A 16364-nucleotide genomic window follows, 5' to 3' on the forward strand; every position below is an offset into this window, starting at 1 on the left:
TGCCTGGATCTGTGGTGTTGAATAGCGTTCAGCAAGTAGGTTATGGCAATTAAATAAATGTGTAATTAGCATATAAATAAAGTGTTTACTGATGGGTATCTTCCGTGAAATAAGAGATATGAGATACTTACTGTACAACATCAGTAGAACCAGTGAGTGAAATGCGAAATTGAAGTGATTGTCATTGTAAAACACTGCAGCACAGCACATGGTGACACAAGGAAATGTGTCCTCTGCTTTTAACCATCACCCTTGGTGAGCATGTGGGGACGGTGCTTTGCTCAGTGGTGCCCGTTCAGGATTTGAACCCCTAACCGCTAGGCCACCACTGCCCTGATATAGTAACCTATAACAAGCCATAAAGGGCTCTTGAATATTGTTAAATAGTCCAGTGCATTGACACCCACAACTTTTGGCTCATATATTTTAATAAATTGAAATAAAGGAAAATATTTTAAACAAAGCAGAATTAACTAATTGTACTACTTACCCTGCAAATACCACTGCAATTTTTTTTTATTATACCAGTGTTGGAAAATACAATGTAGTATTTGGTTTGGGATAGACTCTCCCTAACAGAGAGTCTGCAATGACACAAATACGGAGGTTTGCAGCTTCCGTTTTTATTTTGGCAATTTACATATACTCCACAATGTTATGAAGAGAGATCAGATGAATTGAGAGTCTCTCTTTGTCATAAAGATGAACTTAATCCCCAAAAAAACATTTCCACTGCATTTCAGCCCTAAAACAAAAGGATAATTTCAGTGGTAACCATGGTTTCCTGTGAGGAAACATGTACAGTCATCATTGTGTTGCATAAAAAGAGCTTCACATGCAAGGATGTTGCTGCTGGGCCAGTGGTGGCCTAGCAGTTTAGGAAGAGGCTCCGTAATCAGAAGGTTGCCGGTTCAAATCCTGATCCGCCAAGGTGTCACTGAGCAAAGCACCGTCCCCACACACTGCTCCCCGGGCGCCTGTCATGGCTGCCCACTGCTCACTCAGGGTGAATGTTAAATGCAGAGGACAAATTTCACTGTGTGCGCTGTGCTGCTGTGTATCACAAGTGACAAACACTTCACTTTACAACATCAAGATTGCATCAACCAATTTTAAGTCAAGTCAACTTTATTTCCAGAGCACTTTAACAGCAGTTCCACTGTGCTGTACAGGCATACAAGGACATACTATAATAAATGGGGAGGCTGAAGACAAAAACATACAAATACATAATAGCTTTTCAGAATTAGGGAGGACAATATAAAAACACATTGAGGGAAAATGTAAAAGTCTGGGAAAGCTAAAGAGAACAGATGAGATGGGATTTAAAAGCAGAGGTTGTAGGTGCAAATTTAATGTGAAGTGATGACTGGGAGACCAAAATAGAAGGTTCGGGGCGCCCAAGACAGTCCAGCAAGCGGCAGGAACGTCTCCTAAAGACGATTCAGCTGCAGGATCGGGTGCCACCAGTGCAGCTTGCTCAGGATTGGCAGCAGGCAGGTGTGAGTGCATCTGCACCCACAGTGAGGTGAAGATTTTTGGAGGATGGCCTGGTGTCAAGATGGGCAGCAAAGTCACTTCTCTCCAAGAAAAACATCAAGGACAGACTGATGTTCTGCAAAACGTACAGGGATTGTTCTGCTGAGGACTGGGGTAGTCATTTTGTCATTTTAAAATTCACATTTTAAGTGCACTTGATTTAACCTCTTTATCGCACAAAAGGTTTAGTGCCAAAGCTGCTCGCCTATTTTTTACCTTTTGAGTTTATGACATAGTGGCTCACCGCGGAAAAAACGAGACGTTTAAGTCAGGCCTGAGCTGGAAGTTACTCTGCAGTCGGACGCTGGTAAAGGTCTGCTGCTGGGTATGAGACGAACCAACATCATTGACTAATTTGACTCCATCATGTCTGAAGGGAGATGATGGTGAAGTTTCTGATGGCAGGCAGGCTGCGCAAGGAGATGCATTTTCTAATCACACGATGAGCTCCAAGCTAATATTTGCACGCTGACATTTACATCATTTACATTTACGGCATTTGGCAGACGGCCTTATCCAGAGCGACTTACAACGTGCTTTCAAGTTACCATCGATGAAGAGATCAATTCCGGTTCACTAGGACCCCAACTATGAATACATCTATTTTATTTACTCTGTTGTAGATTCTGTACACAAAGTTCGACAACAAGAAAATTACAATTTAATCTTTAATTTTAATTTAATTCTTTAAAGAGGACGGTCTTGAGCTGTCGTTTGAAGGTGCTCAGTGACTGAGCTGTTCTGACCTCGAGGGGAAGTTCATTCCACCCCCGAGGGGCCAAGACGGAGAAGAGTCTAGATGAGCGTCTTCCTTTTACCTTCAGAGATGGAGGGACCAGGCGAGCAGTACTGGAGGCTCGGAGTATACCAGGTGCAGTTCGAGGTGTAATAAGGGCTGTGAGGTAGGATGGTGCTACTCCATGTTTGGCTTTGTAGGCCAGCATCAGTATTTTGAACCTGATGGTGCAGCTACTGGGAGCCAGTGGAGGAACGTAGCAGAGGGGTGGTATGGAGAACTTGGGAAGGTTGAAGATCAGTCGTGCTGCTGCATTTTGTATGAGTTGTAGAGGTCGGATGGTACATAGTGGTAGACCAGCTAGAAGGGAGTTACAGTAGTCCAGTCGTGAGATTACTAAGGACTGAACCAGTAGTTGGGTGACAGGTAAGGGCGGATTCGTCTGATATTGTAGAGAAGCAATCTACATGAGCGCGAAAGATTGCTGATGTGAGTTGAGAAGGAGAGTTGGTTGTCTATTGTTACGCCAAGGTTGCGGGCTGTTGCAGAAGGAGAGAGCTGCGAGTTGTCTAGGTAAATAGCAAGATCCTGATGTGGTGAAGCGAGGTCCATTACCTGTCCAGAAGATATGTAGACCTGGATGGAATAATGTTCGCTTGGTGGGACTGCCCGAGGGTCTGGAGGCTCAATTCTTGGAGGACCTATTGGACTAGGTGAGAAACCTGTACTGGATGAACTAAAATTAGTGTTTGCTTTTTGCAAGCATTATAAAAGCAGCACCTCACATGTTTATGCCAATTGTTGCTGGGATGCATATACATATATTGTCTTGTGTTTAAAATTATATCTGGTGGCAAGGTTTAAAGTGCATTTTGTCATTGTCACATCAAGTTTGTATATCTGATTTGTATTGAAGGATCTTAAGTATTTTTAAATGATTTGTGGAAGAAGAATATTGACAGTAAATGCCAAAAAAGTATATTTTTAATTTTGGAGAATAGTTTTTTTTGTCCTTATCAGGATGAGGGTTATTGAAAATGCAGTTTTTTTCCTTGTGCAAGGCTACTTTTTATTTTAACTAAGTGATGGAATATGTTGGTAACCATAACAGTAAATACTTTTCAATAGCATATTTTATATGTGTCTAATACTCTTCCACTTTTCAGGTTGAGGAAAAACAGGCCTTTTTATTAGCTGTGATTTCCACATTTATGTAGTAGTAAAAAGCATAACAATATATTAAGTAATCCAAAGTATTCAGAATACGTTACTCACATTGAGTACATTAACGGAATACGTTACAAACTACATTTTGGGGCATGTATTCTGTAATCTGTAGTGGAATACATTTTAAAAGTAACCTTCCAAACGCTGTCAGACCCACAGGTTTGAGGATCCTGCTTTGTGCCCTGGACCTGTACCAAAACGTCCTCCGACAGCAACTTCTCCGTACCACCCAAGAACAGTTTGGTGGAGAACAATGCCTTTTCCAGCATGATGGAGCACCATGCCATAACGCCAAAGTGAGAACTAAGTGGCTCGGGGAACAAAACATTAAAGTTTTGCATCTATGACCAGGAAACCCTCCGGGTTTCAATTGAGAACTTGTGGTCCATCCTCAAGAGGCGGGTGGACGCACAAAAAACCCACAAATGCTGAGAAACTCCAAGCCCTGATTATGGAATGTGTTGCTTCCAGTCAGTTGATGCCAGGCTGAGGTGCAGAGGTCTTTTTTTTTTTTTTTAAAGAAAGGGCAAACACTGCACATATTGACTCTTTGCATAAACGCAATTGTCAACAAAAGCCTTTGAAAGACTTGCTTCAATTAAAAAAAAAGAAGAAGCAGAAAACCTGTATTTGTGTCGTTCTCACAACCTTTGGCCACGACTGTATGGAGCGGAATGAAATCGACCTTTCTTCGAGACTCTTATTTTGACACCGCAGTCGAGCTTTAACCCGGAAGTGGTGCTTTACTCCGCGGAGCAATGTGTCAGCTGGTCAGATGATAATAATGCGAGTCCTTCGCAGCCTCTGAGGGTGAAGCTGAGCCCCGCGGCGGCTATGGCTGTGTCCTTAGGACAGTTGGACGAGGACTGGCAGGATTTTAATGAATTCAGACCCACCTCGGACTGGCCGTCGCGACTCGACCCGACCGCGGACCTCAGCGACTCCTCCAGCCGCGACAGCAGCAGCAGCAGCGCGGGGGACCGGTGCAGTCTGAAGTCCGCGGAGGAGCCGGTGGACGATTTCGAAGCGAAGCTGAACGCTTGTTTCTCTGACCGCCGCATCAGAAGCGAGGACATCGCTCCTGTCCGACCCATCACGGAGGAGAACTTTCTAAAGGACGACGAGTACGTATCTCCGGGCGCAGCTCGTCCTGCAGCTCTTCTGGACCTTCTCACCTGAACACGTGGCGCACATTTGGGATGGAGGGTCGTGAGGGTTAATAACGTGTAGTGTTGTATAAGCAGGGATCAGACGTGGCATCACTGGTGAGAATGAACCTTTATTTAATAGCCGATGAATGTATTTGGTATTAACAAGGTTAAGAAGCTCCATTTGGTGACACTTTTAGGCCTGAACGCCCTCTGTCTTGATCCAAATGTGCCTCTCTGCAGCATCACATGATCTTTTTCCTGCCTTTGTGTAGGATCTGGAATGCTTTGACCGGTAACTATGGCAACGTGATGCCAGTGGACTGGAAGATGTCTCACACGCGCTCTCTGCACCTCCCCACCCTGAATCTCTGTGAGCAGCAGGTAACACACACACTCATGCACACACTCACACACTCACTCACGCACACACACACCAGCCATGACCACATACCAGTGTTCTTCAGTGGGTGAACTCTGTCAGCAGACCACTGCCTTGCTCGGGGTTCCTAACCTGGGGGGTACAGAACCGTATCTGCGCCGAGACGTAAAAAAAACCCCCAAAAAGTACCATCAAACTCTGTGTAACTCTGTTCCATCATTTTGGTCGGTCTGCTCAGCTCGGCTTCCACTTCGTTTGACTCGCTGCTTGTAAAAGTGTTTAGCACGTTGTTCATTTCGCTCTGGATAAGGGCATCTGATGAATGCTGTAAATGTCATTTGTTCTATTGGCCGTTTTATTAACGCAAGAGAGATGCTGAGGAGGTGCAACGGAGGCAGGCAGCTGACCGTTATATTTTAATCCCACACGTAGCATGTACGGTTTTTTAAAAAGCTGAACATTGCAACAGCTCACCGGGTCGTGGCTGTTTGGACGGCCGTCATTTATTCAGGCCCGGTTGGTCTAATATAGACTCTGTATGGCCTGCAGTCTAAAACAAGGAGAATAAGAACAAAAACCTGCAACGGCTGTTCATTTTCTTGCCAGATAAAATGAACCCTTTGTAATGAACCCTTTCAATGTGGGTATTGGGGTTGGGGGGTCCTGGCTTGTCTTGGACATGGACCGGGGGGCTTCAGGGAAAAATAGGTTGGGAAACACTGGTCTAAAGCATAGTTCATCCTAGTACCACGTAAATGATGCTCACACAGCCGGCCATCTACATGACATTTAAAAAAAAAAAAAAAAAGGTCTACTTCTGACCTCTGACCTCATTTGACAAAACTGTGGTATAACTGTGGTATCATATTTGTGTCACCTTTCTAATCAGTTGACTTCATCTCCCGGTGGCCGCAATGTTATTTCTGATTGGTGGATTTGGTGCAGTATTCTGTAATGTAACAGGGGGTTCAGGGTTTTGTGTGACATTTTGATCAATAACGTATCAATAAATGATAAAACACAGAATAATGTTTTGCTTTAGACGGTAGATGGCGTGAACCTTGACCTTTCGGATGACGAGGAGCTAAGAGAGCAGATGGACATGCACTGCATCATAGTGTCCTGTGTGAGCGAGGAGCCGCTGTTTACTGCAGAGCAGGTAACAACCTGCGTCGGCATTATGCCATTTAAAGCATTCAATCATTTTTCATTTGTCCAAAAATAAATTGTCTGGATTATTTCAAAGACGGCAGAAGAGGCAGAAATTGGACATTATTTAGTTAGTGTTGCCTCCTTTCACCGCTGCATTCTAACTGTACAGGTCATAGAAGAGATTGAGGAAATGATGCAGAGTCCAGACGCAGAGGATGATGGGAGCACTTGTCAGTCAGACCTGTCGCTGCTCTCTCAGGACACCATCACTGTGACACGGTCCAGTTCTATCAACAGTTATGAGGAGCGTAAGTACGAGGCCAGTTAGGCCAACCAGCGTATTGAAATGATCTAGAACAATATACTGGCCTTGTTCGGTACGTACAGTTTTTTAATCCACAGACCACTGCTAGAAGAATAATCCATTACACAGTGGTTTGCATTGTACAATCCTGTCCGCTGTGAGGTTCAGTAGCCAGACCTGTGGGAATATGACAGTCACAGATGAGGAATCTCATGCTCTGTGTCAGGTGTGCGTGGGATGTCCGCCGCAGAGCTCACAGAGCTTCTGGAGGAGGTGGAAGCGTCCATCCGGTGCTATTCCGAGGAGCTCATTCAGCAGCTGGCCCTGAGGGATGAGCTGGAATATGAGAAGGAGGTGAAGAACAGCTTCATCTCGGTGCTGATCGAGGTGCAGAATCGACAGAAGGAGCACAGGGAGCTCCTGAAGAAGAAGATCAGGGGCGGAGCCACGACCCAGAGGAGCAACAGGACACATGTGCCTGGAACTGTGAGTAATAGACACATAAACACATTTAGTATGTGCTCATATTTAGGTTTGTTTTAGGTAGAAAACTGCAGATTGGGAATAAAATGACCTCATTTGTAAACTACTAAAATAGACCTCCGCCACTGTATTTTACCGTCCGTCGCAATGTTGGTACGCTGCTGGTCTCTTCTAGAAGGATGCTGATGTTCAGTATCACGGACATGTACATTCTGGTCCTTTCCAGGCCTAGAAATGCAGTTGGATAAACATACTATTTCCTAGGGCAGCACTTCTCAAACAGCGGGGCGATGCCAGGGGGGTGGAACGTTAGCAGTGAGTTCTGTATTCGGCTGGATTTTCACGTAGAAATCTCCACTTTCACAGAGTCGTGGCCAAAAGTTTTGCAAATGACACAAATATTGTTTTAGATCTTTTTTTTTTTTTCTTTTTTTTTTTTTTTCTCCCCCCAAAGGCTTTTACTGACGATTACATCAGGTTTATGCAAAGAGTCAATATTTGCAGTGTTGCCCCTTTTTTTCAAGAGCTAGGGTGGTAGTAGCCTAGTGGGTAACACACTCGCCTATGAACCAGAAGACCCAGGTTCAAATCCCACTGACTACCATTGTGTCCCTGAGCAAGACACTTAAACCTAAGGGGGGGACTGTCCCTGTAACTACTGATTGTAAGTCGCTCTGGATAAGGGTGTCTGGTAAATGCTGTAAATGTAAATGTACCTCTGCAAATTCGTCCTGGCACGCTGTCAATCAACTTCTGGGCCAAATCCTGACGGACGGCGACCCGTTCCTTCGTAATCAGGGCTTGGAATTTGTCAGAATTTGTGGATTTTTGTTTGTCCACCCGCCTCTTGAGGATGGACCACAAGTTCTCAATTAATTTGAATGTCCAGGGAGTTTTCTGGCCATGGCGAGCCACTTGGTTCTCACTTTGGTCTTATGGTGCGGTGCTGGAAAAGGCATTGTTCTTCACCAAACTGTTCTTGGGTGGTTGGGAGAAGTTGCTGTTGGAGGATATTTTTGTACCATTCTTTATTCATGGCTGTGTTCTGGGGATAAAATTGTGCCCACTCTCTTGGATGAGAAGCAGCCCCACACATGAATGGTCTCAGGATGCTTTACTGTTGGCACGAGACTGATGGTGGCATCACCTTTACTTCTCCAGACAGTCATTTTTCCAGATGCCCCAAACAGTTGGAAAGGGGCTTCATCAGAGAAAATGACTTTACCCCCAGTCCTCAGCAGTCCAAGACCTCTACTTCCTGCAGAATATCAGTCCGTTTCACGTGCGTTTCACGGTCTTAGCGTGGCAGCCTTGAATGTAACAAATCCCAGATGTCAGATCGTAGGATTTCCGGGTCGCTAGCTTCAACAGTTACTCTCAGGAAGTCAAAAACGTGTTCCCAGCACAATAGTAAATGGTCTGTCATACTGACAGGCCCAAATTTAAAAAAAAAATTCACCCCTTGACACTTTTTGGTTTTTCCAAATTTGTGATCCGTAAATCAGACAGATCAGAGAGAAGTGGCTTCTTTTCTGCCCTTCTTGACACCAGGTCATCTTCCAAAAATCTTCGCCTCACTGTGGGTGCACCTGCCTGCTGAAAGCTGCACTGGTGGCACCCCGATCCTGCAGCTGAATCGTCTTTAGGAGACGATTTTAGCTCCTGGCGCTTCCTGGACTGTCTTGGGCGCCCTGAAGCTTCTTCACAACACTTGAACCTCTCTCCTTGAAGTTTTTGATGATCCGTTAAGGGGTGGGTTTAAGTTTAACAGGGGAAGAATAATTTTGAGCCTCACCCTCCTTTTAAAGCACCTAGTCTGCTATTCTAACTCAGTCAGCATGACCGAATGATCTCCAGCCTTGTGCTCTTCAACACTCACCTGTGTTAACACGAGGTTCACTGAAATAATTCCTCTGGCAATTCATCTGATCTCTCTTCATATCATTCTGCCATAATAATAATGGAAGCAGCAAACTTTGAGAATATAAGTACTTGTGTCATTCTGAATTACATTTACATTTTACATTTACAGCATTTATCAGACGCCCTTATCCAGAGCGACTTACAATCAGTAGTTACAGGGACAGTCCCCCTGGAGCAATTTAGGGTTAAGTGTCTTGCTCAGGGACACAATGGTAGTAAGTGGGATTTGAACCTGGGACTTCTGGTTCATAGGCGAGTGTGTTACCCACTAGGCTACTACCATTTCCGACACAAGTAATTCAGAATTGTCATTTTTAGACACGACTGTGGGTGTGTGAACTAACACGCACGTTGGTTTGTCAATCGCTGCAGCGGATTAATTGTGAAAATGCGAAATAATACAGCTGCTCTTCCACTTTATGCGACGTTGCGAAATGAAGGTTCAAAATGGACAAACGGAGTTTAGGTTTTTATTTGGAAACGTTACATATCGTCACAGTGGAAGGAAGTGGTGTGAAATGTTAACTTCTTCCTTGAGGGTCATGTGTTTGCAGTAAAATTGTAACCATGTGGCATATCCTTCTCCGTCTCAGTATCTGACTACGGTAATCCCATATGACCAAAAGAGCAGTCCTCCATCAGTAGAAGACCTCCAGATTCTCACCAAGAGTGAGTCAAATCAGATCTTGTCCTCTTTTGGTTCGTTAAACCTGCTTGGCCCCTGACTGCTAAAACCTGCTCAATGTGTCCCTGTAGTTCTGCATGCCATGCGGCAAGACAGCGACAAGGTTCCCAGCCTTCTGACCGACTACATCCTCAAAGGTAGGCAGCTTTTTCCACCATGTGACGTCTGCATTTAACCCCTCCACTGAGGGAGCAGTGTGTGAAACTTTCAGATTACTGGTCCACATCCCTACCTGCCATGCCACTGCTGTCCCGTAGTGCTAACGTGTGTCTGTATGTGGATGTACTTTAGTTTGTAGAACAAGTTTGATTACTTTTAATCTTTTTTTTTTTTTTTCCAGTTCTTTGTCCTTCGTAGAGTCCCAGGCATCCTGAACAGTGTTTCGCAATATTCTAAGGGATGTTCCTTGAAGATCCACAGTTTTTTTTTTCTTATTTTATTTTATATATCTGATTATTTTTTCTTTCCAGCATTTTAATAAGGTGACTTCAGTCTTTTCAAATGTGCATTAAGTCTCTTTCATGCAGTGAGGCAGATGCTCACAATTGTCCTTCACTGTCCTGCTTAGAGAACTGTGTGAGACTACCTGTACTTTGACATTAGGAGTATTGAGACGTCCTCCATTGAAGAAAATGGAGGGCGTCTACTTTCTAAAATGTCGAATTTTAGACAGACACTCACATGAATTCTGATGTCCAAGACTCTTATCACTACTGGTGTGATTGTATGGTTACCCAGGCTTTATTATTATTAGTTTTTAATTTTTTGAGTAGTTTAGGTACATTTTAATAATTAAAATCATTACAGTAAATGCAGGGTTAGTACCTTTATTCAATTTCAACAGTATTATAATGTTTTAAATTGCAAATAAGCATTTAGGTTTTACACTATTTTTTGTGAGGAATGTTCTGTATGTTAAAGAAAAAACTGTAATGCCCTTATTATTTTTCCAATATGTGTTAAGTGAAAGGTACATTTTTAGGTCCTTTTTAGCAGTGACAAGGTGTTTGTGGCACCTGACACCAGTTTTTCTTTTGTGAAAAATATGCACCAATCCAGATATCACTGCTGTGGCTGGGTCAAGTGCAGGATGGGATTTGTCAGAACCACAGAACCACTTAAATCCACAGCATGTCATAATTTCTGGACACAATTTCTTAAATAATTAATGGAGACTTTCTGAATGTTGCTGGATTCAGAATGAAATGAGACTTGGTTTTTTTTATTGAATTGTAAATTGTAGTCATTTATTCATTTTTGTGTACTTGGCAATACTAAACATTCAAGGACATTGTGAGTTACTCTGAACCTGTACCAGTTCTTTCAAAATTTTCTAAGAAAAGCATTAAAAGTGCACTGTTGCTCTATTCATAAGGTTTAATTTTTCCTGTTGGATAGATATGATTTGCTGCCTGCATGTCTTGTCATGTCTGTGTTGAATTTTATTTGAAAACTGGTCAACTGTTAAAGCACTGATACTCCATAAAAATACAGTAGCAGTAAAGCATCAAAAGTTTTTTTTCTTTGTATATATAATTTTTGCATTGTATGTCAAGTTCTTTCATTTTTGCCCCATTGTGTTAAAACCGGTACTTTTAACATCCTTGGTTTCTGGTAAAGATTTGATTTGGGAATTTCAGAGTGTTACTGGAGAAAATGCAGACCTGAAACTCCTGGAGAAATAGACCTTTTTCTTTTTAAATGAATGTGTACTTGTGCAAACCTTTTATAAAAAAAAAAAGAAAGAAACATACCAGCAGCGGTACAATGATGGCTTTTGTTCAACAAAGCTACAGGAAAGCTGCCTTTTGTAAATGTGTAAATGATGAAATTATAGAAAAGTTATTTTTAACACTACTTCTGTGCACCATCACCATGTTGTCTGAAACGTTTATATGTAAATGGAATTCATTTGACTCGAAATAAAATGAGTTGCTTTTAATTGTGTATGTGTTATAAGAGACATATATAGACATAAAACACACTGTAAATCACCATGTGACTGTAGCTATGGCAACACAAGTTTTATTCAGAATAAGAGATGTCAACACTAGCATGGTTAAAAATTGTACAAAGTTCACAATTCATTTCAAAATGATTCATCACTGCAATGTGTGATTTTTCTTTTCTTTTCGTCAGTACACATACCAAAAAAGTAGATCAATAACAAAGTCATGCCATGTGATAGAAAAATAAATTCAGTGAGGAACAGAGAGGAGGACTGAAGTAAGAGGGACCATGAAGTATGGATGATGCTAGAAAATCTCTCCATTTATGAACTGCTTTTTTCCTGCGAAGATGTTATTATGGAGCGTTCTAGCATGAGATTACTTTAGCATTCTGTTGTCAAATAAGAATATAAATTTTACATTACATTGTGTGCAAAAAAAAAAAAAAAAAAAAAAAACAGGCAACAGAATTGTGCTTCAATTCCCTTTTCTTATCTGCAGCGCTGATCTTCCATCTTTTTTTTTTTTTTTTTGCAAAGTATGCTGCATACAAAAAGGCAGGACATGGACACCATGGTTCAGGCCACTACACTTCAATGATTAATAGCGAATGGTGGGGTGGATGGCTAGCACCTTTGCATATGTTCCCTAAAAAGATTTTCATACTTCCACTTCCACCGGAGAGCTACCAGGCAGAAATCACAAACGTGACTGCCTTCTCTGATCATGATCATTAAAAAATACGCCTCGAAACACCGTATCATAACTACTAATCAGAGGTGTGGTCTGATTCCAAAGTCATCTGAACACATCTGGTTCTCCATTAGAGAAGTAATGGGAGGAGTTACTATCATATATGGAGTTATTTGACCCTGGCTATGTTTTGAGTCTATTAAGAATAATGCCAAGGTGGATGGACATTTTGTTCCGTAGAGTTATTGCAAAGGGTTAATTAATATATTCAGTACCTGCTCAAGCATTTGATTGTGCAATGTAATTCGCCTCCTTTCTATGCAGGTGAAATATATTTGCATACGTAGAGTATTTAAGCTTGAAGTGAATGTCCTTTTCTAACGGGCAAATGCATATTTCAACAACCAGCGGCAATCTACCTTGTTTTATGGGTGCACAGTTTTGCTAATAAACATAAAAAATATATGAAATATAGGGAAAATAGAAAAAAACATGTTTCAAACTTAAATTATTCACAAAAAATGGGTGTTAATATGAATTGCAGAGATATTTACTGAAGTTACCATGCTAACCAGGTAGCGCTGGACAGCTTGCCCACTGTTTCATGGAGTAGAAGTTCACTCTGATTGGTCTCTTGCCCAATCATAGTCCAGTAGCTCTAGAAAGCTCTCATGCCCCCCACTTCATAAGAAACAAGGAAATGCACAACAGAAAATGTTACATGCCACTTCCACTACCACTACAAATGCATCGTGCAAAATTAAACTTGCCACGTACAAGAAAATTAGTCGGGCTTTTCTTTTTCTTTGCTATACAGTATATGATGTGACGCACTCAATAGTCTCTTATAAAGTAATATACTGTACATTCACATTTTCAGCAGTCTTATATACACACATATATATATAGATATAGATATATTTCTGTATGCAAAAAACCTTCTACCTTCTGCACCGTCTACTGTCTGTATTTGTCTGTTTGCACCGTTAAGTAGTCCCCACAATTTCATCGTATATGTAGCATCCTGCTTTACCGCAATGATGATAAAAGACATGACTAACTAACATATCTACCGCTTTGGTAGTGACAGAGACAATTTCTTTTACATTTTCTTCACTGATTTCCATGCAAAATGAAGTAGTACAAGAAGTATAAATAGAAGAAGAGGAACAAGAAGAAGAGCCAGATGCATCATTGTGTTAATAGCTGAGGAGGCGGTACTGGGACTGAGGGGATGGGACTATACACCCACTCCACCCACTATCGCATCGGTGACCCCCTGCTAACTGGTAAGCAGTAACTTCAGTGAATGTCTTTAAACCACAAAATAGGGATGTTTTTGACATACCTTATAAACCATGTTTTCTTACCAAATTCAGTTTATTTATTATTTAATATGTAAAACAAAATTCCACCTTTTAACACATTTTTGCCTTTCTGTGAATGCCATCATTATTAAAACAGCTATGATTAAATATTTATCAGATATATACTGCACTTGTTCTGAAAAATTGTGGCTACAGTACATTTTTTGGCATCGTCCCTAAACGAAGGATGGTAACGTAAAACCCTGCATGTCCATATCACAGAGAAAACAATTTAGACCCAATGCATTTCATCTAAACACATCCTCCTCCTTAACAGCAAAATAAAAAAAGATGTAACATGTAAACATCTTTCATTTCATGGAGTCACCAGTGTTTCATCCATAACCGAGGATGCATACAAAAAAACATGATATTTTACATTTAGTAAAAAGCTCTTCATTCTTTTTTTTCCTGCTTTCTGCTCACAAATAAGAAATTGCATATACCCACATTTTTGCATCCCATATCTAAATACATGATTGATTCATTTTCACATATTGCTGATAAATTGTCTGGCTAGCTACTACGATTTCTGACCAAAATAATGTTTTAAAATGTTAGATTGTCTTGTAAAATTTCCACAATGGGTTTGACACTAGTCTGCGTTTGAATGAGTCATTTTTATCAACAAAAGGACAAAATGATTTTTTTTAGATTATAGGATTTAAAATATCCCAGTCATTTTTTTAAACAATCTTTAGTCCCTATTCTAGTAACCCTATTAGAAAGACATCATAACTTAGTGACACCTTTTTCCACCAAAAAAATTATATTTACAGCCATTGAACGAAACACGTCAAAAAATGTCCCCCGTTCAATCCCTCCTCCTGGAGATGAAGCACCACCAGTCCGGCCTGTTACTGCACTTGTCTGTTCCATGACTTCATTGATAACTAATGAATACAAATACACACTACAGGCTGGGTAAAGTATTACACTGACTCATGTTAATAATCACATGCATCGATTTCCACAGGGCCGAAGAGGACTGGAGACGCCTGGACATCAGCCAGTCTGTGCTTTCATTTGAAAAGTAGAACGCAAATGTTTTTAGACAGAAAATGAATATCATCATCATCATCATCATCAGTGAGGAGTGGAAGAATCCGCCCCGGAAATGTGCATATGGTAGCAGCAATAAAGCAATACGTCACATTATGTCAGGTCATAACAAATAGTAGAAAACGTGGATGTCGTCAAAGCGTCTGCTGTTGGTAATTACATGGAAAGCAATGTACAAACTCATACAGCAGTTATGGAGCTCTGAAAAGCATAACAACGCAACGTGAACAATGAAGAAATAGTGAAATAGTTCATATTACATTTGGACTTTTTATTTATTTCGAAATGTATTTATTGTATTTGGCACCCATCCGTCATCAGAGACTGAGATGGCTTCAGCTTTCCATTGGTCGGTTGGCAGTGGGCTACACCTGGATGCCCTGCACCGCTTGCTTTATGTTTTCGAGCAGCGCTTTGTTCTCTGGACTCTGGTACTGATCTTGGTGCGTGTACATGTCTGTTAAAGTACTCACGTAAGTGTCAAAGTTTTGCTCGTTCATTGGTTCCTGTGGATAAAAGGAGAATGTTCAGCAGTAAGAAGAGGAGTGCGTTTGTAATTGTAGTAGAAAATGTGCCTCCCTAAACAGTTCCATTTCAGCTCATAATCTGTATGCAAAATAGCAGAGCTGCACAGTCTGCTTCTATTGGGAACACACACAGGTATACACACAGAAAATCCATTGCATGTCACAGACAGATGGTGGTGCCCCAAATTGTCATTGCCTTGGGACATGCACATTAAAATGTTTCTGTTCTTGCACATTTCTCATCGTAGGCAATCAAATTCCCCCTAAATGTCAGTGGGGTTGAGGCCAGGGATCTCTCAGCAAGCCAGGTCTGTCACAGCACTGAAAGTGCACAATGATCTTTAAAGATCACCCTGAAAACCACCTCTCACTACGCGCAGGAGCATCCTCCTAATTCTAACAGTGACCTGTAAGGGTGTGAATTGGCAAGGATCTCCTGATACGATACGAATTTGTGAATATTGCGAAATTCTACAGTTCACTGAAAATGTGAAAACAAGCAGTAACTCCATGTAGCCAGCTGTACAGCGCCACCTACAGGAGTGGAGGTTGCAGCCATGTGCTGATTCTCATCTCTTCTGACTTCACTAAAGAAAACGCTAGACAGCAGCACCCGGTGGATTAAGTTTGCATGTAACAATATCAATATTTTCTGATATATCCCTGTATCGATACAGTATCACCACATAACATTTTCTAACACCCCTAGTGAACTGCGTACAGTATCTATAAGAAGACCCGGGTTTGAATCCCACTTACTACCATTGTGTCCCTGAGCAAGACACCTAACCCTGAGTTGCTCCAGGGGGACTGTCCCTGTAACTACTGATTGTAAGTCGCTCTGGATAAGAGCGTCTGGTAAATGCTGTAAATGTAAATGTAAATATGGAGCCTAATGTGTTAGACACATGCCTATGAACATGAAGACTACAAAGTCCCAGGTTCAAATCCCACTTACTACCATTGTGTCCCTGAGCAAGACTCTTAACCCTGAGTGTCCCCAGCAGGGCGCTCTGGATAAGGTTATCTGATAAACGCTGTAAATGTAAAGGTATATTTTAACTGGTTAGAATATGATGTGTAAACAGCAACAAGTGACCTCAACCCCGCTGACCCTGACCTTCTCAGACAAGTACAAGTTGTCTATGTACTGCATTCATTTGAACATATTCAGTATTGGGCAAGTG

General features: G+C 41.6%; 2 protein-coding genes across 3 annotated transcripts in view; one reads left to right on the forward strand and one right to left on the reverse strand.

Moving 5' to 3' along the window:
- Window positions 1-4243: 4243 nt before the first annotated feature.
- Window positions 4244-11521, forward strand: fez2b (fasciculation and elongation protein zeta 2b). The gene is made up of 8 exons (XM_029003018.1): window positions 4244-4626; window positions 4926-5034; window positions 6075-6191; window positions 6354-6492; window positions 6715-6974; window positions 9488-9563; window positions 9651-9716; window positions 9920-11521. The coding sequence occupies exons 1-8, from the start codon at window positions 4337-4339 to the stop codon at window positions 9934-9936; spliced, it is 1074 nt and encodes a 357-aa protein (XP_028858851.1). The 5' UTR covers window positions 4244-4336; the 3' UTR covers window positions 9937-11521.
- Window positions 11522-13582: 2061 nt separating this feature from the next.
- The window catches only part of myt1la (myelin transcription factor 1-like, a), a 37623-nt gene continuing 34841 nt past the window's right edge, over window positions 13583-16364 (reverse strand). For both annotated transcript variants that reach the window (XM_029002671.1, XM_029002670.1), the window contains one exon: window positions 13583-15156. In XM_029002671.1, coding sequence (XP_028858504.1) covers window positions 15016-15156 — 141 coding nt within the window. In that variant the 3' untranslated portion in view covers window positions 13583-15015. The remainder of the gene's footprint in view (window positions 15157-16364) is intronic.

This window comes from Denticeps clupeoides, chromosome 14 (genome assembly GCF_900700375.1).
Source record: "Denticeps clupeoides chromosome 14, fDenClu1.1, whole genome shotgun sequence".
In the NCBI taxonomy this organism is placed as follows: domain Eukaryota; kingdom Metazoa; phylum Chordata; class Actinopteri; order Clupeiformes; family Denticipitidae; genus Denticeps; species Denticeps clupeoides.

Excerpts from the sequence above, each read along its gene's own strand:
- fez2b (XM_029003018.1), top strand. The coding sequence starts at position 4,337 with ATGGCTGTGTCCTTAGGACAGTTGGACGAGGACTGGCAGGATTTTAAT. Across the intron at positions 5,035-6,074 it reads TGAATCTCTGTGAGCAGCAG|ACGGTAGATGGCGTGAACCT; the intron begins GTAACACACACA and ends GTTTTGCTTTAG. Across the intron at positions 9,564-9,650 it reads CCTCCAGATTCTCACCAAGA|TTCTGCATGCCATGCGGCAA; the intron begins GTGAGTCAAATC and ends GTGTCCCTGTAG.